General features: G+C 37.3%; 1 protein-coding gene across 4 annotated transcripts in view; it reads left to right on the plus strand.

Annotated features, from left to right (window-relative positions):
- The window catches only part of LOC122539496 (SWI/SNF-related matrix-associated actin-dependent regulator of chromatin subfamily A containing DEAD/H box 1-like), a 121726-nt gene that overhangs the window by 28527 nt on the left and 67980 nt on the right, over nt 1-25219 (plus strand). For 2 of the 4 annotated variants that reach the window (XM_043674405.1, XM_043674403.1), the window contains exons 3-8: nt 1720-1897; nt 6598-6664; nt 10035-10135; nt 14502-14591; nt 19259-19337; nt 21424-21842. In XM_043674405.1, the coding sequence (XP_043530340.1) occupies nt 1720-1897; nt 6598-6664; nt 10035-10135; nt 14502-14591; nt 19259-19337; nt 21424-21842 (934 nt within the window). Of the gene's footprint in view, nt 1-1719; nt 1898-6597; nt 6665-10034; nt 10136-14501; nt 14592-19258; nt 19338-21423; nt 21843-22186; nt 22255-25219 lie in introns of those variants that run through there. The other 2 variants (XM_043674404.1, XM_043674406.1) reach the window with 2 other exon arrangements.

Consider the following 25219-nt stretch of genomic DNA (forward strand, 5'->3'; position numbering starts at 1 on the left):
ACATTCATGCTTGCTTGTATTGATAAGTGGTGAAGAGCATATGCATCAATGTAGTGCCAGGCAAGAGGGAGTCAATCATTCATTCTCCTTTTGGTGTCCAACAATGTTGACCTCGCTGAACCCCTCCATCAATATCCTAACAGCTGCCTCTGACCAGAAACTAACCACCGGTTTTACATAACTGATCAGTTCACAGTAATCAATCATAGGGTGAAAATTTGTGTTCAGAAACTCCTCTTTTGGCAATGTTGAGATGGTAAAATTCAGTACACATAACCTATTTAACTAATATTTGTCTGTTAATATAGCTCTGTCAAACAATTTTACTTCATGTGCTGCTTTGCTTGTAGTGTTCTTTCAGCCTCCTGTTTGTCTACTCTAAAATAATTTAGTTTGATTTGCTTCAAGCCCATATCTCTGATTTTCATTGCTAATGTTGTTAAAACATAAGCCTTGTGACTGAAATATACTTGAGAAACCAGATTTTTAAGAGTGAAAAGCTTTCGTATAAATATTGTGGCTGATGATGATCCAAGATGCTGTTTTTGGAAAGTGTGGTTACGTTACCCATGAGCTAACGCAGTTCAGGAATTCTTTTGAAGTAGTTTATGGATTGATTTTGTACTCTTTCCTCTTTCCAGCACGAGTTAAGAGAATAACCTCTTGAATTAGCTTTTTTCCTCATGGTAAGATAGATGTGCTCCTCTAGCTTGCACCTTCTACATATTTACACTCACTAATCTTAATTTGTATGATAACTTCTTCAGGGTTGACCTACAGACAGAAATGAGGGTGATCTTTTGCTCTTGAAGTAATACGCTTTCTTTGTACAGGGTGCTCAACAAGTGAGTATTCATGCTATGGGAGCTAACTGCTGTTAATGAAGCAGCATGTTTGTCAGCCAAATGAAAAGTAATGCGGCTTATGAAGAATAAGCAGTTAGATTTGTTACTAGAGATGTCTCGTACTGTACCTCCAGCGTTTTCAATATGGTGCGAGATAAGTTTAATTTTGATGCCAAGCTATCCATGAGATTTTTTTCTGTTGCTTATTGCAACACAAGGATTTCAGCTATAAAACTCCTAGAAGTAGCAAATGTTCCATAAGGGGCTAAGTTGGTTGTTTTCATTCAAATACCTTGTAGCTCCTGAGAGGTATTCTGATAACATGCAACAACATCAAAATATTTCTAATGTAGTTTTCTGATTTGGTGAGGAAGGAGCAACCTAATTGGGATTGCATTTGGCACATTTTAAATGTGTATCACTGTTTGTTTGGTAGTTAGCTTGAACTAACTCCTTGCTGAATGATCTACACAACTTAATGTGATTTGAGTGCTTTGTGATTTACTACATATCATTGTTTTGAAAAATGTTAAATATTTTTTTTTTCCTATCTCTTTGCCAGTTCTTATTATGGATTGGTAATAAAATGTTAAATATTGGCTATTCTGAGAATACCTTGTGATGTAACAACTGGATATGTGCATGTATTTTTGTAGTTGCTGCTAAAAACCAGAGACCAAATCCCAACTGATTTACATCCAATTAATTTTTAAAAAAAATCTTTTTTACTGCACCTAAACTTGTATAAGCTTTCATGATATTTGAAGTACACAGTGGATAAAATTGTGATTTAATCTACAACCCATTTTTGTTGCATTAATGTAATGTGTATTCATATCTAGCCTCTGTTATTTGTGATTATCCTTTCATTCAGAAATGACACTGTTGACTTTTCATCTGGTGAGGATGAACAGCTTTCCCTGAAAGAAAATGGGTCTTTTATGGACAGCAGTGGCTCATCTCATTCTGTTAATTTGGAGGATTCGACTGCTTCCAGAGTACAAAAACTGACAGAAATATTTCCAAATCGAACAGATGCTGAACTATTGCAGGTAAGTAGATTATGAAATGAGATACAGTCTTACTAAATTAGAAATTTGTACTTTGATGTATTTGTCTCTGAGTCATATATTTTCTTGACCATAGCCATGTTTTTGATCTTTGGTTTGCAATAATGTTAAGCAAAATGACTTTGTGGGCGTTTTGGCCTTCAGTATCTTGACCAAGAAAGGCAGAAAATCTACAAATCAGACAATCCTATCTTGTATTATATATTCAATGAACCTTCTTTTTAAAAAGAGTAATAAAAAAAAGGTCCAGCATGCTTGTGAGAAAACCTACTGATTGACCCAGTGTGAACTTTGAGAGAGCTACTGCTGTGCTTGCACTGCCTGTACAGTGTAAGTTGCTATTTCAGAAAAGATTAGAGGAAACTGCAGCACAGAAATAACGGAACGTTATTTATTTTCAGAGGCTTAATACTTGTGTGTCTATTTAATGACAATCTGTGAGCTCAGCCCATTTTCAGGTTCAGTAATGCAGTATAACCTTAACATCTGACCAGTGCCATCATTTCCTTTCTTGCATTTTGACTGAAGGGTCACTACTGTAAAATAAACAAAGGGGTGAACATTATAAGTATTGATCAATAGTAGGTAAACTTCTATTGTCAATAATGTGGGGGAAAATGACTGTAGAGACTGGCATCATTGTCTGACACCACATTCTTATGCAAACTAACCTTGGTCAACTACTTTGGCTCTTATTTACTCATCCACAAAAATGTGGACATGATAACAAGTTTGAGGTTAACCTATTTTAATAGTGGCATAGATAACAATTTGTCAGAAGGAATAGATAGAAGGTAAGTGCAGTTCAGTGTGGAGAAATGTGAAGTACTGCATTTGGACAGGCGAATTGGGACAGAAATTACATTAGAATGTTAGCAGAAATCAGAGTAAACTTGAGTTAGTGAAAGAAAATATGCTCACAATTGTAGCCAGCTACCATTGTTAATATATCTTGATACAAATTAGGAGTTGTATATAGTGGGCTTGTGAAGACAAGCGCTCTTTCATTTTCTGTCACGTTAAATTTCACAAAAATGATGGAGGTTGTTCTAATTGGGTAACTGGTGGCACATAATTTAGTATGTTAATTTATGAATATTGTACTGCCTAACCAAAAAAAACACCAGCTGACAGTAATGTTAAGTTTGCGGTCTTTCTGTGGTCAGTATAACATAAGCCAAGTAAAATAATATTTTTATTTTCCCTATTTTCTAGCTAACTGACTCATATCATCACTCATGAAGGCATTGACTCACTTTAAGCTTATAAATAGTAAAAAGGTTGTAAAAGAAGGATTGGTGTTTTGGGGGATCCAAAAGAAAGAAGCATTAAACAATTAATTTGTAGCTGCCTTTAACAAGGAATAAGATGTATACCGGTCATGGTGAAGGTAGAAGTAATTTGGAGTCTTGAAGGGCTTAAAATTTCTAAGCTGTGGTATTGGACAGAACATAGAATAGTTCAGGCCCTTCAGTTCTTGATGTTGAGTCAACCTCTTATCCTGTTCTCGGATCAAACTAATTTACATACCCTTCATTTTACTATCATGCATATACCTATCAAAGAGTTATTTAAATGTCCCTAATGTATCTGACTCTACTACCACTGCTGGCAGTGCTTTCCACGTACCCACCACATTCTATAAAGAACCTACCACTGACATCTTCCTTAAACCTTCCTCCAGTCACCTTAAAATTATGTCCCCTCGTGATAGCCATATCCGTCCTGGGGGAAAAATCTCTGGCTACCCATACCCTTCATCATCATGTACACCTCTGTCGAGTCACCTCTCATGTTTCTTTGCTCCATTGAGAAAATCCTTAGCTCCCTCAACCTTTCTTCATAAGACTTGCCCTCCAGTCCAGGCTGCATTCTGGTAAATCTCCTTTGCGCCCTCTCTAAAGCTTCCACATCCTTCCTATAATGAGGTAACCAGAACTGAACACAATATTCCAAGTGTGGTCTAACCAGGGCTGCATAACCTTGCAGCTCTTAAACTCATTCCCCCTGCTAATGAAAGCCAACACATCTTCTGCTGCCTTAACAACTCTATCAACTTGGGTGGCAACTTTGAGGGATCTATGAAAGTGGACCCCAAGATCCTTCTGTTACGACACACTGCCTTTAACCCTGTAATTTGCGTTCAAATTTGACCTTCCAAAATGAATCACTTCACACTTCTCCAGGTTGACATCGATCTGCCACTTCTCAGTCCAGCTATTCATCTTGTCAATGTCCCGTTGCAACTTACAACAGCTCTCTACACTATCCACAATTCCACCAACCTTCATGTCATCTGCAAAGTCACTAACCCATCCTTCCACCTTCCTCATCCAAGTCATTTATAAAAATTCATAAAGCGCAGAGGTCCCAGAACAGATCTCTGCAGAACACCACTGGTCACCGAGCTGCAGGCTGAATACCATCCTTTGTCTTCTATGGGTCAGCCAAATCTATATCCAGACAGCCAAATTTCCCTTTATCCCATGTCTCTTTACTTTCTGAATGAGCCTATCATGGAGAACCATATAAAATGCCTTGCTGAAATCCATATACACCGCATCCATTTCTGTACCTAAATCAATGAGTTCTGTTACATCCTCAAAGAATTCATTGTGGCTTGTGAGGCATGACCTGCCCATCATAAAGCCATGCTGACTATCTCTTATTAAACTATGCTTTTCCAAATAATTATAAATCCTGTTTGTCAGAATCCTCTCCAATAATGTACCCAGCAGTAAGACTGGCTGTCTGTAATGCCCAAGGTTATTGCTATTCCCTTTCTTGAACAAGGGAATAAAATTTGCCATCCTCCAATCATCTGGTATTACTCCAGTGGATAGTGAGGACGCAAAGATCATTGCCGAAGGCGCAGTAATCTCTTCCCTCACTTTCCATAGTAACCTTGGCTATATCCCATCTGGCCCAGGGGACTTATCTATCCTCATGTTTTTCAAACTTTCCACCACATTATCCTTAACATCAACCTGTTTGAGCATATCAGTCTGTTCAAGCTGTCCTCATAAACAACCAGGTCCCCCTTAGTCGTGAATACTGAAGGAAAGTATTCATGAAGGACCTTCCCTCCCTCCTCCGACTCCAGACACAAGTTTTGTCCACTGTCCCTGATCGGCCCTACCCTTACTCTGGCCATCATCTTTTTCCTCACAAGTGTAGAATGCCTTGGGGTTTCCCTTAATCCTACCCACTTTTTAATGCCCCCTCTAGCTTTCCTAAGCCCATTCTTCAGCTCCTTCCTGGCTACCTTGTAACCTTCTAGAGCCTTGTCTGATCCTTTCTTAGTTAATCTGAAGTAAGTTTCCTTCTTCCTGTTGACTCGATGTTCCACATCTCTCGTCATCCAATGTTCCTTCACCCTACTATCCCTCCCTTTCCTGAATGGGATGAATCTATCCAGCACTTGCAGCAGGTGTGCTGTAAACAACCTCCACATTTCTGTCGTGAATTTTCCTGAGAATATCTGCTCCCAATTTATGCTTCACAGTTCCTGCCTAATAGCATTGTAATCCTCCACCCCTCCCATTAAATACTTCCCCATCCCATCTGTTCCTCTATGTCCATGACGATAGTAAAGGTTAAGGAGTTGTGATCGCTATCACTGAAATGCTCTTCCGCCAAGAGATCTGATTCGTTGCCAAGCACCTGACGTGGTTCATTGCCAAGCACCAAATCCAATGTGGCCTCTCCTCTAGTCAGCCTATCTACATATTGAGTTAGGAATGTTTCCTGGACACACCTGACAAAATCTGCTCCATCCAAACTATTTGCCCTAAGGAGGCTGCAATCAATGTCAGGGAAGTTGAAGTCGTCCATGTCAACAACCTTTGTTTGTTCTGCACCTTTGCAAAATAAGCCTCTCAATCTGCTCCTCCATGTCTCTGTTGCCATTGGGGGGTCTATAGAAAAGTGACTGCTACTTTCCTGTTTCTGACTTACACCCATGCTGACTCAATAGACCAACCTGTCTTAATGACCTCCCTTTCTGCAGCTGTGATACAATCTCTGATTAGTAATGTGATTCCTCCACTTCTTTTGCCTCCCTCCCTATTCCTTTTGAAACAACAAAACCCCAGGAACATCTGACAACCATTCCTACATCTTTGATATCCAAGTCTCTGTAAAGGATAGGCCTTATATTCTTTAGTTGTTTGGGCATTTAAGAAGGAACTGGGGAAAAGGCTTGGGCATAATACCAAGTAAATTGCTTCTTACGAGAGCAATACAGGTACAGTTGACGGAATGAATCACCTTTGCTGCAACAACTGAGATTCTGGATATCATTCCACCTTTCTGGATGGCATTTAATATCACAAATGTTGACAGTTCATGCGGGAACATTTTCTGCCAATAATAGCAAATTGCTTACCTGTCAAGAATATCACAACCAAATTCAATCCTGTGCTTGTCCAACCTTTAATCATACTCTTAAGATTTCTCCAGAACAGAAACCAAAGATGATATTTTGCCTTGTTGCTTCCCATCAGAGATTTTCACACTTTGTACAACACGCAAGTGAATAAAAGACTTTAGCTTCTCACTGAAAAAACCTGTTGGAGTATAGGAATGTGGGGATCTATTTGAAGTGGGATTCACTGATGTTTGCTTTGAGAATTTTTCCTTCATCCACTTTTGTCTGATATGCCTTCTCTCGCACCTTCTAGATAATTGAATCGACAAGTACACTGGATGGAGCAGTAGCTGCAGGATTAATCTTGTTTGGAGAAGGAGGCAAGACTACTACCTTCATTCTTGATTTTCATTTAATGGCATGTCTAAATAGGAGTACATTTTCAAGTGCCCAACTATGTAAGAATTGTGGGAAGTAGAAATTTGGCTGTGACATTTTGCATAAAATATGAATTTGTGCATTAAGAATAAGTGAATTATATCAAAATATCCCACTTGAAAAGTTAGTGGCTACATGTGAAAGTATATCCTTGCATTCTAAAATCATACGAAGCATTGGTTACGTATATAATGTACACTTTTTTTAAAAAAGTATACATTATTCAGCTGTACATATAAATGTGAGAACTGTTTTTTATCAGTTGCTGGATGACTCCTCTTTGTGCGACAATGAAGGAATTGTCAAGATCATGTCAAACAAAGAACTTTTTCTTTAAAGGCAGTAACTGCTGATTGGCATTTGAGAACTTTTGTTGAGAACAAACTAAATGACAAAATAACAGTAGTTGAAGCTTGATTTTCTTTAATCCTTTCATGGAATTGGAACACTGTTGTTAACACGAATAAACCATTCTCCATAATGAGTCAACAAGATCACATGTGGTATGGTGCTCAAGACTAAGGTCTTGGTGAGGTAAAATGTTCTTGCATTTAATGGCATTATCGTCACTGAATCCTGCTGCTGTCAACATTATTGACGAGAAACAGGGCTTACTAATGCTGTCGACAAGAGCAGGTCAGAGGCAGTCGGTAACTTGTCTCGTGACTCTCCAAAGCCTGTCCAACATCGATAAGTCAGGACAGTGATGGAATACTCCTCAATTGTCTTGATGAGTGCAGCTCCAACAACAGTGAGGTTGACACCATCCAGGACAAAGCAACCATTTGATTTGCACCATACCTGCAAACATTCACTTCGTCCAATGATGATCAACATTGGTTTCATGTACTAGCTTTGAATTCCATTAACTGTCATGTTAGGAATTGAATCATTGTCGCCATTTAGCCTGTATTTCTGGATTACTGGTCTGATACCATGACCAAATGCTTTCATATTCCCTATGGTGCAGTTAAATAGAGACTTGCTTTAAATGTACCATCTTCTGTTCATTTCTATTGCATCCTATTATTGGGCAAAGTAAATCAGGTGTGGAGTGCATCTTTAGATTGGAAGATACCAGCAACATAAAACCAGAAAATCAAGAAAGTTGGCATTTGTTTGGACGGAATGAGTCTGAATAGATGAGCTAGATACATTCTTAAAAGGAAGGGAGGATGGCTGAATCACATTCTCAGGGTAACCATAGTGGGCAATAAATGTCAAATTTGCTATTGTCTATATCCTAATAATTATTTTGAAAGCATGGCAAAATATATTGTGTATTGAAAACAACTGTTTCAGCATCTTTATTGTAAAACCAGGTTCAGGATAAACTGTCATTCTGTAAAGGGACTGGTTTGTAAAGTCAATTAAACTGCAATTAGTATTGCAGGTTGAGGGGTGATGAAGAGCAGGCAAGAAAGTGGAGTTGAGGCTGAGATGAAAGCCATGACCATATCAAATGGTGGAGCAGACTCTAGTCAGAATTACCTACTCCTAGTTTTTATGTTCTTGTGTTCTTATTGTTTCAGACAACAAGTATGACCCCTTTTTAATGCAGTTACTAAATATCCCATCAATTCACTGAAAATCAAGATTTTCAGAATATTCATTAGTCAGGTTTTTACTGATACTGGCTAAGCAAGGAGGTTAAAAATGAGGGAAAAACTAAGGTACACCATATTGCCAATGTCAGTTGCATTCTGGAGAATTGGGGAATGTTTAAAGACCAACAATGAGTAACCAAAGCATAATAAGCCATTAGATTAATTGTGAAAGAAGGCTAATTCAAAATATAAAGCATGAGTAGCAAACATTTTTAGAAGGATATAAAAATGAAGAGCAGCTAAAGTGAATTTGGTTGGTCCCTTGGAGAATCAGACTGGGGTGTTGGTGGTGAGGAATACAAATGCCAATGACGTTAAATCAGTACTCTGCCTCAGTTTTCATGGTGGAGGACATTGAAACCATTCAGTATTGACCAGTAATGTCAAGGTTGTAAAGTCAGAAGTCACACGACACCAAGTTATAATCCAACGGGTTTATGTGAAATGATAAGCTTTCGAAGTGCTGCTCCTTTGTCAGGTGAAATCAGCACTTCATCTGGTGAAGGAACAGTGCTCTAAAAGATTGTGATAATGTCAACAAACACGTTGATTTGGATCCCATTTACCACCCCCTCAGAAGAAGAACAGGAAATGACATCACCACAGGAAATGACTTTGCTGTCTGAAAATTACATCACCATCCCAAGGAAACCTAAACACACAAATAGAAAGCGGGCCATACCATCAGTGCTTCTTCTGGAGGTTCACTGCTTATGTTACCTAGTATGATAACGAAACGTCTGAAAATGAACCTTCCAGCTCAGCGAGCAAACCTACATCCAGGGTAGTAATTTGCTTGGAGAATTGGCTCATCTACAAAAGCAGGTTTCGAATAAATGTCAAGTTGTAACTAACGGTGACATAGGGTTAAGTCCTCAGGACTTCAACTGTTGACTTGGCTGTCGGGATAGAATGCTCTATCACCAAGCTTACAAATGGAATGGGTAGGTTAGGTGACTAAGCCAAAATGTGGCAGATAGTGTTTAATGTGAATAGATGAGTTTATCCATTTTGGTCAGAAAAGTGAAAAGGTAAGTCTAATTCTGTAAGGGACCAACTAATATTGACTTTAGTTACTCTCATTTTACGTACATGCTTACAAAAACATTTGCTATTTATAGTTTGTATTTTGCATCATCTAAATGGAAACTTCAAAATGCTTTGATGTAGAAGTTTTGTTTGTCCTTGTGCACAAGACAAACAAAATTACTATGTACGTGCAGTAATAATGAGGGCAAATTAAGTTTTTTGGCACTTTTCCTAAAGAAATGGAGTATAAAAGTGAGGAGTGTTAGCCTATTGCTAACATCAGTTGGGCCTGAGGTTTGAGATGGATATTGAGGAAGAGTAAGTAAATTGGAAGGATTAAAAATGCTGAATTCTATTTTTAATCTTCAGCTTAACCTTGTACAGCATTTGCTCATAAGTAAAATGACAAGCTAACATTTTAAAATTATCCTGACACAACTGCATAATGTAGCATCTGCATATCATATGTTTAACTATAGACTAAAATACGATTACTCTGGTGCTGTATTTATTCTTCATTCAGAAATGAGCATCAACATAGAAATGTTTATGAAGGTATGGGAGATCGATTTCAGGTTTGTGCTGATTGGGTGACTGTACATATATATGTTGATCTATGGTTAAAAAATAAAGAGCAATAGGTCTTTGCTTTTAAAGCTTACATTTGTATTTCCAGCTACTCCTCGGAAAAGGAAACTTGAAATGTCCCAAAGCAGCAGCTCTGAAGAAAGTGATGATCTCCCTATTTCCTCTACCAAAAAGAAGAAACCTAATCGTGTAGGTTTTCAATTTGAATCACCTGAAGGCTTTTCTGAAAGAATTCTTATCAATCGCATTATATAAAATTTACAGAACCCTATAAAATGAGTACAGGCAAACCCATTGCATCCATGTTTTAAGACAGTTGAACTCTTTTCACTTACAAAAATCGGTGTTTCAGAAATGACAACTTTGGAAATTTTGCTGCGTAAAAATTAACTTAAATGTTCAAGGGAGGCTTAACTGAGAAGCAGAGATTCCTTTTACCTAAGTTTTGTAGGCACATCTAATTGAATCTCCTCTTGCTGAAACTGAGGTTGCAATGTCTCAAGATTGGTAGATGGTCATGCATGTCTAGATTAATAGATCAAGCGTTGTATTAGTGAAATCTCTAGTGGGATTCCAAGGCCTGCTTTCACCATTTGGTTTGTCTGGGCACTGAGTTACTCCAAAGTATTACCATAATTAATTTGGCTTGTCAAATAAACAGTATAAACACACAGTGCTGGAAAAAACTGATCTGTCAAAATCTGTGGACACAGAAACCGTATTCTGAAAATATTCAAGTTTTTTTTGGCGTGTGGAACAGTCAGTAGTTATGTATTCCTGAATTAAAAGTTGAGCTTACAGCTTCAGCAGTTAGCACTGCTGCAGCCACAGTGTTTTAGTGCATGTTGCATTCACATGTGCTACCCAAGCAAACTATCCTATTTTGGGTGATGTTTGGACTGTTTTTGTTGTACTTGGTCTAACCAGTCTCTATCACTGTGCTGACTGAGCCTTTGTAGAAAGGAGTTTAATAGTGAATCATCAGAATATTTAACATCTGCTGTGCTCATTTAGCCATTGTGTTGCTGTGGCAAGTCCATTTAAAACTTTGGGCTGCACGACTACTGCCATACCACTTGATTCATCAGAATGTCAATGATAAAGGACATAGCTTGGAGCCACTGCAGTCTATAACCTCCATTTCGTTCAAGCTCCTTGGTGATGTTCCACTAAGCTCTGTGGCTGCACAAAAATCCTCATGTAGGGCATCCACAAGTCACCCCACAATACTTATAATGCAAAAGGTTGTGCAAAAATTTAAAGGGGCCATGTAGGTAAATAAATGGTCTGCAGAATCTAAAATAAAATTGATGTTGAACCTTGGTGTCTGATACATTCCCTGACTTGGTGATGAAGGAAGTGCAGATTGATATGCAGGTCCATATCCATGCCCCTCCTGATTTTATAAACTTCTACAAGGTCATCCCTCAGCCTCTGACCCTCCAGGGGAAATAGCACGTAAACTAAATTCTAATGTTAGTGCAGCTCCAAGTGGTAGTTGACGTGGAGCACTGAATCTTGAAGTATGTCGTGTAGGTGATAAGTATTGGTTGTTCCATTGTTTGACCTGGCAGCTTTGTGAAATGATACATCTTCGTGAAAGGAATGCGCAGAAGGAGTAAAAAGTAAAATGCACTAATCTAAAAGAGGTGTAGGAGCGGAGACCTGAGTTATATACGCAATTCATCTAAAGTAGCCGAGCAAGTCAAGTAAGCAGTTAGAGCATACAGGATCTGGGTCGTTTAATTGATGGAATACGATACCTCAAAAAGCAGAAAGTGAGATGAATATTCGGAAAACTGTAATCCGGTTGCAGCTTGAGTATTGTATTCAATTCTGGGAACTACATTTAAGGAAGAACTTTAAATCTTCGAAGGGAGCACAGTAAAGATGTGTGAGAATGGTTTCACGGTTGCGAATCTTCAGTTTCATGGGCACATTTAAGAGCTGGTGCTCCTCTTACAAGAGATATTTGAACATGGATTTGATTTGAGGTGCTTAAAATTTGAGAGATCGAAGCAGAGTAGCTGGAGAGAAATTCCCATTGACTGAAATGTTGAGAATCAGAGGAGACAAATTTGAGGTGATCGGTGAAAAAATCGACAATAACTGGCATAAAATGCTTTTGTGCAGTTAGTGGTTCGATCTGGAATTTGCTGCCTGAATGGTTAAAGCAGGATGGCATATGCAGTCATGACTTTCAAAAGGGAATTGGATGAGCCCCTCAAGTGAAAAAAAGGACTATAGGGAAAGGGCAGAGGATGAAACCAATAGAGTTTATCTTTCGGATAATTGACAGACATGATAAGCCGAATGTTCAGTGCTGTAACCATTCGATGATTCTGCAACATTGAAGTTGCTTAAAGTGCAACATCTTCTTGCACATTAAGCCAGTGTTCTTTGTGTGTAAGATGTAGGACCATTACAAGTCCAGTATATTTCAGATTCCTTTGGAAATAAACCTTCATTGCAGACTCAGTTAGTGGTTGGGCTATGGCATTTTTTGGAAGCCCATCTACAATCTTGGAAGGTTTAAAAAGAATAGACCAACAGCACCTCAAAACTTTTCCATCATTAAACTCTACCTTTCCATCATTTCCTTAGTGTTCAAATCTTTACCCAAATCAGCCCTGAATGTACTTGATGACCAAGTATTAATAGCCATCTGGGTAGAAACTTCTAAGAATTCACAGTGCTCTGAGTGAAGGAATTTCTGCTCCTCCTAGTCAAAATGAGCAGTAATTTCTGCTGAGACGACTACTTACTTTCTGGCTTGGGTTTGGTGACGTGAGGAAGAGAAGGGAGTCAGAATGCTATTTACATGGAAAGAGCTGCAGCATAGGGATCTGGGGTCCTTGTGTATGAACCACAAAAAGCGAGCATCCAATTTCAGAAGATAGTAGGGAAGGTAAATGGAATGCTGGCTTTTATTTTGAAGAGAATGAAGTACAAAAATAGGGAAGTCTTGCTAAAACTAGTTAGACTACACTTCGAATACTGTGAACAAGTTTGGTCCCCTTCTCTAAGGAAAGATAAACTGACATTGAAGACAGTCCAGTGATGAATCCTGAGTTTGGAAGGGTTATCTAATGAAGAGAGGTTGAGTAGGTTGGACCTTTTACTCATTGCAGTTTATAAGAACCTGTTGAAACATGCAAGATTCTTATGGTGCTGGATGGAATAGATGTGGAGAGCTTTATTCCTCTTCTGGGAGAATCTCAAACAAAAGGGCATAATATCAGAATGAAGAGCCATCTATTTAGGACCAAGATGCGTATTTTCTTCTCATGGAGGGTAGTGAATAATAAGCACTCTTTACTATAGAGAGGTGTAGAGGCTGCATTGTGGTATAAGGAAAAAGACAGAAAGGTCACGTTGAGGATTATCAGAGTCATGATCTCATTGAATGCAGGAGTGGACTTGATTGGCCAAATGACCACCACCTGTTCTTAAGCCTCATGAGCTCTCTTCCCTTCTGTGTTCATTTCATTTAGTTTTGGGATATTTATGTTGAGATTGTGTCCGATCCCAGCAGATGTTATTGATTAGAATTGTCAAATCCCAAAATGAAATCTGATTTGATAGGTTTTTATTATTGAATGTTGCTGTCTTTCATTGGAACACACACAGAAGAATGCAGATTTGGTTTTAACAACAAACCAGCAGTTTATCACACCAGAATTAGAACTAAAATAAATTAACCAAGCTATTTAAATATAGCGCAGATTGAAAGATTTCATAACACATGACAAACCCAAATTGCTTTTATTCACTTTACAGTTACTCAGAAATTATGGAATTTTTTCCTTTGTATATTAAACTTGAAACTTTGACTTAAGTACTTTTTCTCCGTTCTGGTCATGTGAACTATCAAGCCTTTTCCTTCAATGTTTGCACAACTGGGAGATTAGACTTTCTCTGTCTAAACTAAAAAGCAAGCTAAAATAAAATCTTGATTACTCTAAACCAAGTAACAAGCTAATGTCTTTCAATGTTCGTCTCTCCTTAATGAGTCCCATAAAATAAATAAACTTCCATTCACACTCCAAGGATCCTCGCAGTCATTTGCTGTCCAATACATCACTGGTTTAACATCACTATTCTGGAATGATTGACCTAATTAATTATTAAACCCCTGGACAAAAACAGACCAACATCCATATGCCAATAAATGATGATATCTTTCATCGCAATTGAAATAATACTTTGAAGAAGTTTTTACATGTCATATAAATAGATTTTGTTTTCTGTATTAAATTCTAAATACTGTAATTTCAGATTTGGTGCAAGGTTTCAGATTTTGCTGTCTATTGTATGCCAATACTAATTCAGATGGGCAAACAGGTTATAAAAGGGCCAGGTATTGTGGTTTATTCATTGGATGACGAAATTCATTTTGCATGTATTTCCTTGAATCTTAAAGGCTTTATGAAGGCATAGTTCTTCAGGTAAAGTTTTCAACTGCCTTCAAATAATCATTCAATTCACTGATTTTTTTTTTATTTTGTTACCTATTGCAATTAAATATTTTGTAATCTGTTGCCATTTTATTTAGCTTGCATCACAAGATTTAGGAGAAGATTTTGAAAAAAAAGAATCTATTCTGAGAAAGCTTCACAATAAATTTCCAGATTTAGACAAAGAGGTAAGGTACTTTTCTTGAAATTGGTCATTTAAAACATCTTTCTTTAAAAACAACAAAAAACCTACATGTTGAAGTTGTAAATCAAGGAAATTAGATGTAACTATTTTCGAACCTCCAGGCTGATGGAGTATATATGTTATGTTGGATAGCTGTGCTATTTTATATCAATTGGTACAATCTTACAAAAAACTGCTTGAAGATTGGTACTAATTCATGAAGTCTACACTGGATTTATGCAAATTACAAATATTGAATTGTATTAGAATGCAAAATATTTCCATAAATTGAATATACATGGCATGTGAGCTGCAGAATCTCAAAACTTGCACAATTAAGTAGTTTCCAAACTAATCTATTTCACTGAATGCTGAATACTCTGACCTTTTGAAAGAGTCTGTACTATATGATGTGGCTGATGCAATTAGAGGTTCCCACCGACACCTGATTCTGTTGCACACTGTGGTTCTTTTGAAGTCGGGCAATACTTAGGAAGTCTATCACTATGGAGAGGTTGCCATTTTGGAGTTGTTAATTTTGCACAAACTCTGGGGGAAAAGTACTTGAAGCAGATTAAGTTGAAGAATAAGGTTTGCTGATCATAGAAGTCCATGTGAAGTCCATGCAATGATTTTCGAGCATAATGCAGAGTTATACTTTCTTTTTCACTTTGAATAATAAAAATATATATAGATCAAATTTTGTAAGTAATGCATTTACATCTCTGTGAGCGTCACCTTGCAGTTTTTAGCACCTGAATGCTCTAACTTGATGGGTGAAATGAAATTTTCTTTAGTACTGTGGATCCTGATAAATTTTGTAGTACATAAGATCATAAAGTAGAAACAGGAGTAGATGGATCTGTCCCAAGCCAGGACTGCCATTCAATAGACTAATCTGACATTCTTCCTGTCCACTTTTCTGCATTTTCCTTGTAATGCTTGATTTCTCCTACTGATCAAAGAATTTAATTAGCTCAGCCTTAAATATACACAAGGATTCTGACCCCACACTTTTTGTGGCAAGGAGTGCAAAAGACACTCAACTCCATGAGAGAAGAAATTACCACTCATCTCAGTTTTAAATTGGCATCTTTTATTCTCCGATTCTCCCATGAGAGGAAACATTCTTTCGACATTTATCCTGTCAAGTTCCTTAAGAATCCTAAATGTCTCAATGTCACTCTTGTAAACTCCAATGAATAGAGTTCCAACCTGTTTAACCTTTGTTTGGAAAGGCAATCCCTCCACACCAGGAATCATTCTACTGAACCTTCTCTGAAGTGCCTTCAATGAAATAATATCTTTCCATATATAAGGGAACCAAAGCATATCCAAGTTCACAGATGACACTAAAATGAGTCGTAGACCAAAGTGTGCAGAGGGAAATAGATAGGTTAATTGTGTGAGCAAGAGTCTGGTAGATGGAGTACAATGTTGGCAGATGTGAGGTCATCCATTTTGGGAGAAATAACCACAAAATTTACTCTATTTAAATGATGAAAAATTGTACCTTGCTGCTGTGCAGAGGGACCTGGGTATCCTTGTGCATGAATCATAAGAAATTGGTGTGCAAGAGCAGCAAGTAATTAAGAAGACAAATTGACTATTTTTGTTCATTGCGAAAGGGATGGTGTTTAAAAATGGGGAGGTTATGCTGCAACTGGTAAAGGGTGCTGATGAGGCCCCACTTGGAGTACAGTGTGCAGTTTGGGCTCCTTACTTGAGAGAGGATGTTCTGGCACTGGTGGGAGTGCAAAAGAGGTTCAGTATTGTTTCTGGAGTTGAGGGGGTTGGTTTATGAGAAGAGGTGATTGGATTGGGACTGTACACATTAACATTTAGAAAACTGAGGGGGAAATCTTATCAAAGTATGTAAAATTATGAAGGAATTGCCTAAGATAGAAGCAAGGAGGTTGTTTCTACTAGAACTAGGAGGCGTAGCCTCAAAATAAGGGGGAAGCAGATTTAGGATGGAATTGAGGAGGAACTTGCTTGTCCAAAAGATTGTGAATCTGTGGAATTCCCTTCCCAGTGAAGCAGTTGGGGCTACCTCATGGAATGTTTTTAAGGTAAAGATGGGTTTTTGAACAGTGAAGGAATTAAGGGTTAAAAATGAAGCTGAGTCCATGATAATATCAGCCTTGATATTATTGAATGGCTTGATGGACTAGTTGGCCTACTCCTGCTTCTAGTTCTCGTGTTCTAAACTGCTGCTTGTATTCCAAACATGGTCTCACCAATGCCTTATACAGTTGAAGTAAGACTTCTCTATTCTTGTACTTCAATCCCCTTGAAATAAGGACCAGCATTCCATTAGTCTTCCTGATTACCTGCTGCACCTATGTGCTAGCTATGTTAATCTGCTATGATTGAATCTGAGACACAAAATGGCACTTCCATTGATAATTGGTGATTTATTAAAGTGATTTCAAATTGTGATATAAAAACCTTTTTCATTCACACTTTAAGTACACAAGATGAATTTCAAAATGTACCTATTTTCTACATGAGTTTTAATTGTGCTGTGGAGAATTTGACAACACCAATTTTTTTAAAAATGTTCTTACTCAGCAAGTCCATTCAGGAACAGATCTAATCAAATTATGTTGACACCAGCGAAATAAAGAACAGCATGCATAATGTAAGATGTGCTCTCCGTATTTTAGTGAGTGAAATTTGCTTTTGGTTCAGGTTATAGGTTAAATTACTGTACTCCTGACTGGTGAACTATTGGAACCTAGCTGGACCGTGTGCTCACTTGATAGCTTTTTCTATACCCTAGGAAATCTCTCCCCTTGTTTCATCTGAGACTTGCATTTTAATACAGTACCAGGCTGTGTATACTTGAGTTAGTGACATCAATAGATTTATGCCAGCAAGGAGATGGCGGTTTTTCTAATGTTTGTCCTTTCTGTAGGTTGATTTCTGAAGCACCCTTTCGTTGCTTACCCGTGTAGGTGATCCTAACTCGGTGACCTCTTGTCTATTTCGTATTTCGGGTACTTCAAACTGAAGTCCATTCCAGATAAACGTCTTCATTGAGAAGTGCCATTTTGGCATCATCAGTGAAAGCTGCCAGGAATCCATGATATGTGGTCTGAAATTTCCAATTCTATTCAGTGTATAATTTGATTTATAGCTGCAGGAAAGCTGGGTTATCATCAGTTCTATCATTAGTTTCCCTTAACCTTTTGAGAGCTGGGATATGTTCCTTGCCTTTTTGTTTGGAGAAAGAGAGAGAAAACATTTTTATGTTTCAAGATAATTGACTATTGTTCTAATTTTAAAAATGGGCATTTAGCCTGTGCATGACCAATTATCTGCATAACTTGTATATAAGAGCAGTGGAATAAAAAGTTTGAAGTATGTATGGACAGTGAAGAGGGTTATGTAAGATTGCAAAGATATTTTGCCCAGTTGGGTCAATGAGCTGAAGAGTGGAAAATGGATTTTAGCTTGAATAAATGTGAGGTAGTGCATTTTTGTAACACAAACAAAAAACATGTCTTATATAATTAAAAATAGGGTTTTGGGTAATGTAGAACAGAGACACCTAGTAGTTTGCATCACATAGTGGTTAAGAAAGCATTTAACCTGCTTGCTTTCATTGCTCAGACACTGAATATAGGAGTTGGGGCATTATTTTGAGATTGAGGAGAAAGTGAGGTCTGCAGATGCTGGAGATCAGAGCTGAAAATGTGTTGCTGGAAAAGCGCAGCAGGTCAGGCAGCATCCAGGGAACAGGAGAATCGACGTTTCGGGCATAAGCCCTTCTTCAGGAATTATTTTGAGATTATCTAGGATGTTAATGAGATCTCTTCTGGAATACAGTGTCCAGTTCTGGGTCTCCCTGTTGTAGGAAGGGTATTATTAAACTGGAGAGAGTTTAGAAGTGATTTAACAGGGTGTTGCCAGAAATGGAGGGTTTGGATTACAAGGAAAGGCTGGATAGACTGGGACTCCATTCATTGGAGCGGAGGAGATTGAGAGGTGACCTTATAAAGGTTTATAAAATGAGGGTATATATAAGGTGAATGGCAGGTGTCTTCTCTGCAGGGTGAGGGATTTCAAGACTGGGGGCATATTTTTAGGGTAAGAGGAGAAACATTCAAAAAGGGCATGAGGGGAATTTCTTTTTAAACACTGCCTTATGTGTGGAATGAACTTCCAGAGGAAGTGGTGGATGCTGGCACAGTTAGTGTTTAAAAGACATTTTAGATAAGTACATGAATAAGAAATGTTTGGAAGGATATGGGCTAAGTGCAGGTAAGTGGGACTAGTTTAGTTTGGGATTATGGTCGGTAGGGACTAGTGGGACTGAAGGGTGTGTTTTGTTGTAAATGACTATTAATAGTTAATGTTATTGTTCTGACAATAGCACTTTGCATCTTAAGGCAGTTTCTTTAACTGCCTTTTACTGTCTTTTTTTTGTTCTGTTCATGGAATTGCTGTAGTATGTTAATAGATGGGATTATTGTACTTTGTGTGACTGATTGATTGATTATATTCCTTCAAATATGTGGTGAGGTTAAAGGTTCCCTGTAGGATTTGATCATTGCAATCTACACAGCTATAAAAGCATAATAATTGACATAGTAGAATAAAAGTGGCTCATTTTGTAGATTCAGTTTTGTATGTGATTGTGACTCATATTCTGTACTTTATTAGGAGCTCCGAGAAGTCCTGGAAGAACATGACTGGTCCTTTTGGGAGGCCTTGGAAGCTTTGCAGGCATTTACCAATCAAGGTACGAATTCTATGATTTGTCCTTTGCAGAATAGCTTAATTAAAATATAAGCCAATTAAGGCTCCTCCTCCACTCTCCCCGCCCCCCCCCCCCCCACACACACACACCCCCGCCCCCAAATGAAGGTGTCAAGGGGAAACTTTGTTCTATAACATTTTTACAATTTGAAATTTTTCTTTTATGTTTTGCTTATCATTAAAATAAAGTCTTTTAGAACTGAGTTTCCATTTTTATTCCAAACTGGTGTTTGTTTGCTCAAGGAAATGAGTATAAAGAGAATTGATGTCATTCTCATAACATGTGCTATGGGTACCAACATGTTCCATGTTAGTTGATGATTCATTTTTGAAAATATATAATAATGTAAGATTTATAGTGACATACATGTTTGTGCTGTCCTTTGTGAATTATAATTGGGCGTTTCGTGGTCCAGCATGTGAATACCACAGTAGCACCGGTTGAGTGTAGGGCATTAGAGATAAATCAGTAGGACATTAGGAATAAATACCATTCTGTGTTGGCTTTGATTTACAAGCATTTTATATTATTATGAATATTTTTAAGAACCCTTTTTGCAAAGCAGAAGTGGCCCACAGGTTAGAAGGCACAGAAGTTAGTGGAAGAAAGCCAATAATGTCTATCGCACTGAGTGGCTAAATATAATTCCTTTGATTAGAATTCTTCAGTACATTTATCAGCACCCTGTACAATTATAAAGTCTAGCTTTATGGTTATTTGCTTTTATGTTTAGTGGATTTAGGTGTATACTATGCAAAGTGTCAGGAGAATTTGGCAATCTTCTGAGATTTCTGAGCCATTAAGATCCGGATCCACACACCACCTAGAAATCTGTGAGGCAGATGGTGGAGAACTGAGCACTTTATAAACTTGGAATTGTACCATTAGGGAGCCAATATTGTTGCCTATTCATTCCTAACACTTAAACAACTGCCAGTCAGTAGAGTTCTGAACATGCATGTAAGTATGCATGTTACCTGTAAGCACACTTCCTACAAGAAGTTTTAGCAGCAGTAAAATGCTACTCCGTGTATGAACTGTACTTTGCACACTGCAATTACCATTTGGTTTGAAATCAGTTTTTTAGTACAAGTACAGCTTTAATAATATGAAATTCTTTAAGACAATTAATTGTGCATCCAGCATATTTATGAAAATCTAATAGCTGTATGTTAAACATTTTTTAAAGATGTGATTAATCTCCCTGCAAACTAACGTTTTGAGCTTCAACTTGATCAGAAAATTTGGTGATTATTCATTCATAAGATGAGGAATATATGTTGAATGTGTGAGTTTAAAAATACTTGGAAGTAGCAGCCAAGTTAAATCGACAAACATCTGACAACTGGCAGACTAGAAAATTCCCATGGCTTGTCAAGATTGTTCCACATATTGCCTTTTACACACCAATTGCCAGCCATGAACATTGTTTTTTTTCTTTTCCAGTTAAAATATATTTGTTCATAATTGATTATGAGTTCACAAATATGTTCTGCAACCTAATGCAGCTTATAAATAAAATAACTAATAAGTTTAGCAATCTTTGACATTTTATGCTATTTGAGAGGTTAGGGTGGATTTAGTAGCTGCACTCTGAAAGATCCATGAGTGACAGCTTCATAAATAACAAAATTTCCCATGCATCTAGATTTGTATTGGAACATGGGGATTTATGTTCTTTCATGCATTCTTATCCATATCTCTTTAATAAAGCAGCAGATTGTTCACACTGTTCAGTATCTTAGGTGAAAATAATTAAGTTTTAAACTTGGATGGTAGCTGTCACAGGAAAAATATTGATTGAAATGTATTAGTATCTATACACACATTGTTTTCATATGAGTTTCTACTTTTGAACCATTTATTATTTCAATATCAAGATTAAAATACCTCTTGTCTTTTGGCTTTTGCTGCCTAACTGTCTTAACATAATTGTGTTAGTTTAAGATAGTATTGAGTATAAAATAGTTTCTGTTAAAACCAGTCTATCAACTTTATTGAAATTAGATTTTAAACTTTGTTCCTTTTTTGAATTGTTCCAAACTAAAAAAAAGCATTTCTTCTGTAGATTTAGAAGATGAAGTGCCTTGTATACCAGAGCCTAAATGCATAAATGGAAAAGGTGCCACTTCACATTTTAAAGTGCAACCAAAAGAGATACCAGCAATGCAATTGAAATTATCTGGAGCAGCTAAAGATCAGGATGGTAAAAGCAAAAACCATGACAAAGGACTAAAAGATGGTAGAAGCGTTCAAAAGGAGTGTAGCGATTCTGAAGATGTGGAATCCATTCTTTCTGGTGGTGAGAGCTCACTTGATGAGGACTACAGTAGTGCAGATGAAGAGATGGAAGATGAATACAGGACTAAAATAGTCAGCTTCTTGCAGGATGGTACAGTGGATGAACTTTCTCTTATACCTCAATGCTCTTTGCGAAAGGCTGAGAAGATTATAGAACTCCGGCCCTTTAACAATTGGGAATCACTGGTGAGATTGCACTTTTAAAAAATATCTATTTGTATATAACCCCAAAAGCATTACACAGCCATTTAAATGGGTGGAAACCTTTAAATGGGTGGCCTTGAAATTGTGATTAGTTTCAAGCACTCATCCTGAACAAATCGCATTTGGAATTAAGGTCATATGACCTGACTTTGAATAAGATATGGGATGATTTTACTTAAAAATCCAAGCTGATTGGCTGACAACGCTGTCATTCATTGTGTAGCATGAAAATCTGAACTCTGTGATTGAGCTAGGCAAATAAGTGGTATTTAGATTTGAGGTGGTTGCCAGCCAGTTCTTTCCTGTTTCAGCTATTTAAAAGAACCATTCAGAAGAAAAATATGGAACATATTATTTTAATTCAAGTGTTTGAAGAGGAATGGAAAGCTCTCAAGTACGTAATATGGTTTGTGATGCTATCAAGGATATTTTTCACATCTCTTAGAATAAAGCTTTTGATTTAGTAAAACTTTTTTTTAGTTATTTTGTTGATTGCATGAATGCCCATCTTTGTCAGTTGCAGTATTCTCACTTGGTACAGTCAGTTGCACAGAATACATTTTAGAAACCAGTTTTAGAGAAAGCAATGTTTGAAGTCTTGGAGCTTTGAAAGACAGCGTATCAGTGGTGAGTAGCCATTTTATCTTGAATGACTGCTATTTAGCCTATAATGTATAACTGATTTGTTGTGGATTTAATTGAGATTGTAAAAGGAAAATGTGTAGTGTGGTTATAAAGTGCAACTGAAAAATCTAATGCTTTACGATATCCTGATTCTTGAGCATTGTAATTTAATACAACTATACAATTCTCTTGTGTGTAAGAATATCAAGTTACCTACCGAAAAATAATAATTTTGCCTTTTTAATGATTTTGTTAAATTAAGAAATCCAGTAGCTTTTCGCACACTGCAAATAAATATGGCAAAACTTTATTGTTTCTTTAGAAAGGTCTACAGAAATATTGCCTGAAGCACCATGTTGGGCAAAAAACATCTGCTAAGTGTGCAGCTCCTATCCAGACTTGTTTGTGTTTCCTTTTGACAGTTTTTCTCTGATGAATGATGGTTCCAAGTTTTTTTCCAATAGCACACACCTTAAAAAAAAGAATTCCATTTTAATTTGAAAATCTGCTGCCTGAAGCCGAGCCCAGCTATTAGTGTGTTGAAGCATGCCTAATCTGATTTGACAGTATTATTGCTTAGCAGCTGTTGGAATCATCAAAATGTTTTCTTTAGAATTCTATCTTCTGATTATCCTTTTAAGTTGATCTTGGCAAAAGTGCTGCATAGTCTCCAGATTGATAAAGGTTTTGTATTCAGACTTGAACATAAAGAATGTTGCACCTATTAGCAACAGCTTGAAATTCACCAAATAAAGTTTCTAAAATCTTTGGATTTTTCCCATAAACAAAAATGCAATTATCCAATGCTTCTGTTGAAATACCTTTTTAGCTTTATTATTACAAGTAATCTTTTAAAATTTTCCTTCAGAATATTTTGGACCCTCTAGCATATCACATTTTGTTGCCTGTCTCCTTGGAAGAATTTTGCTTAACACTTGTCAGAAACTAAATTGAAGATATACACATCTCCAAGTTTGAACAGTAGGAGATAAATTGATCCCAGATATGTTTATCAATTTGTGCTTAATATTTTAAATTGGGTGAATTATAAGTATCTTTTATGTATCACCAGTGTGATATCATTTATAAATACACATGACTTCAGATATTTTTGTAAACTGGATATCATCATGGTACTGGTATTGAATTTTGTAGGTTGTGATAATTACTTTTCCGTAGAAGCAAACTATAAAAACGTTTTAGACAGTATTGCAACCAATCTATTTAAAAAATGTTTCTATATTTTTGATTGTGAACTGAAATGGGAAAAGGACTATTTTAAAATAAATGATTACTGTCGGTGTTTCTTCAGAGATGCACACATGCAGCTGCTCAAAAATTCTGTGCATGGCAGTTGGTGACAGCACACTAATCGCAGTATTGACTTCTGATTCTGGTATTCACTGTCATACACTGATCTTGGAAAAACTGCACAGCCAGAAAGAAAATTTAAAAGGGAATGCTAATTACTGTAAAACTTAAAGGCAAATTACCTGATGCTTAAATGCTGTTTGTTTAAGCAGTGGGGAAATTAATTACAGATGAATTGGAGCCAGGGTGTGTACAAAGAGATTTGGCTGGCAAGAATAAGCTGATTGGTCTGTGGATTGATGATGAGTTGTCAATGACAAGGGCTTTCTGTCCGCCAATACTTGTGTGACTAGCTTCCAGGTGGCTGAACAGCTTGTGTGACTGGACAGAAGTCATAAAAGGGTGGACCTGTTCTTTGCTCTGCAGTAAAATACTCAATGAGCCATAAGATAAAGCAGGTTTACCTCACATTAAGCTGTGGCTTTTAATCAATAAGTTTATGCCTTTGTGTGAACCAGTCACCCTGTGCCTCTTGTAAGCAAGTAAACATACTTGATGATGGAAGGTTGAGAAGCAGCAACTTCTGACAAGCCAAAAGGATCATTTCAGCAAACCTGGTATACAGAAACCATTAAACTGTTTTTCCCCTCTGCCCTAATTACCCATTTTTTTCATGTCTGTCTGGGTATGTGTGTAGGCAGAGTTCATTTTACATAAGGAGTTAAAAGTTTAACAAGTTGAGTATATGTCTGTGGTTCATAACTTCTTTTTATCTGTAGTTAGGATGTATTTATTCATAATAAATAGTAATCATGAGAACATAATCATGCTTTTTGTCAACCTGAGTCTGAAAGGCAGGGATTGGCAGATTTTGTGTACTTCAATAAAATCCTTAGTTTTTGTGACAATGCTGGGAATAGTAGGACTTTATTACCAGTGCACTACTCTAGTGAGACGTAACAAAACAAGTAATTAGGTTCAACTTAATACATTTGCATGTGGTTGCAATGGCCTTGTAGGACATTGTGGTACAGTCTTGTAACATCAGAGTTTTGAAATGCACTCTATTTTCTTTTATCTTCAACTTGCGTGAAATTTTGATCCCATATTTATATCCAAAACACTCATTACTCTTTTGAGGTCTTGGTGTAGTGATAGTATTCGCTATGCCTGGACCAGAAACTCTGTTCAAGATTGTACACTGAACTTTATGATCACAGATGTGTCATAACGTAGCCAAATGGGTTGAGCGTCAGTCTGTAAATCCTTGCATGATGATAGCTGGTAAGAGAGGCAGAGGTTGCTGGTCAGCCAGACCAACGGTAGTTGTAGCATTACTGCCTCAAGTTGAAACATTCGCATGCAAGTTCTTCCCCTGAGCAAGCGTCATCCTCATTGCAAGGGGTCACCCCCACACATACCAA

The sequence above is a fragment of the Chiloscyllium plagiosum genome, chromosome 32, assembly GCF_004010195.1.
Source record: "Chiloscyllium plagiosum isolate BGI_BamShark_2017 chromosome 32, ASM401019v2, whole genome shotgun sequence".
Taxonomy (NCBI): domain Eukaryota; kingdom Metazoa; phylum Chordata; class Chondrichthyes; order Orectolobiformes; family Hemiscylliidae; genus Chiloscyllium; species Chiloscyllium plagiosum.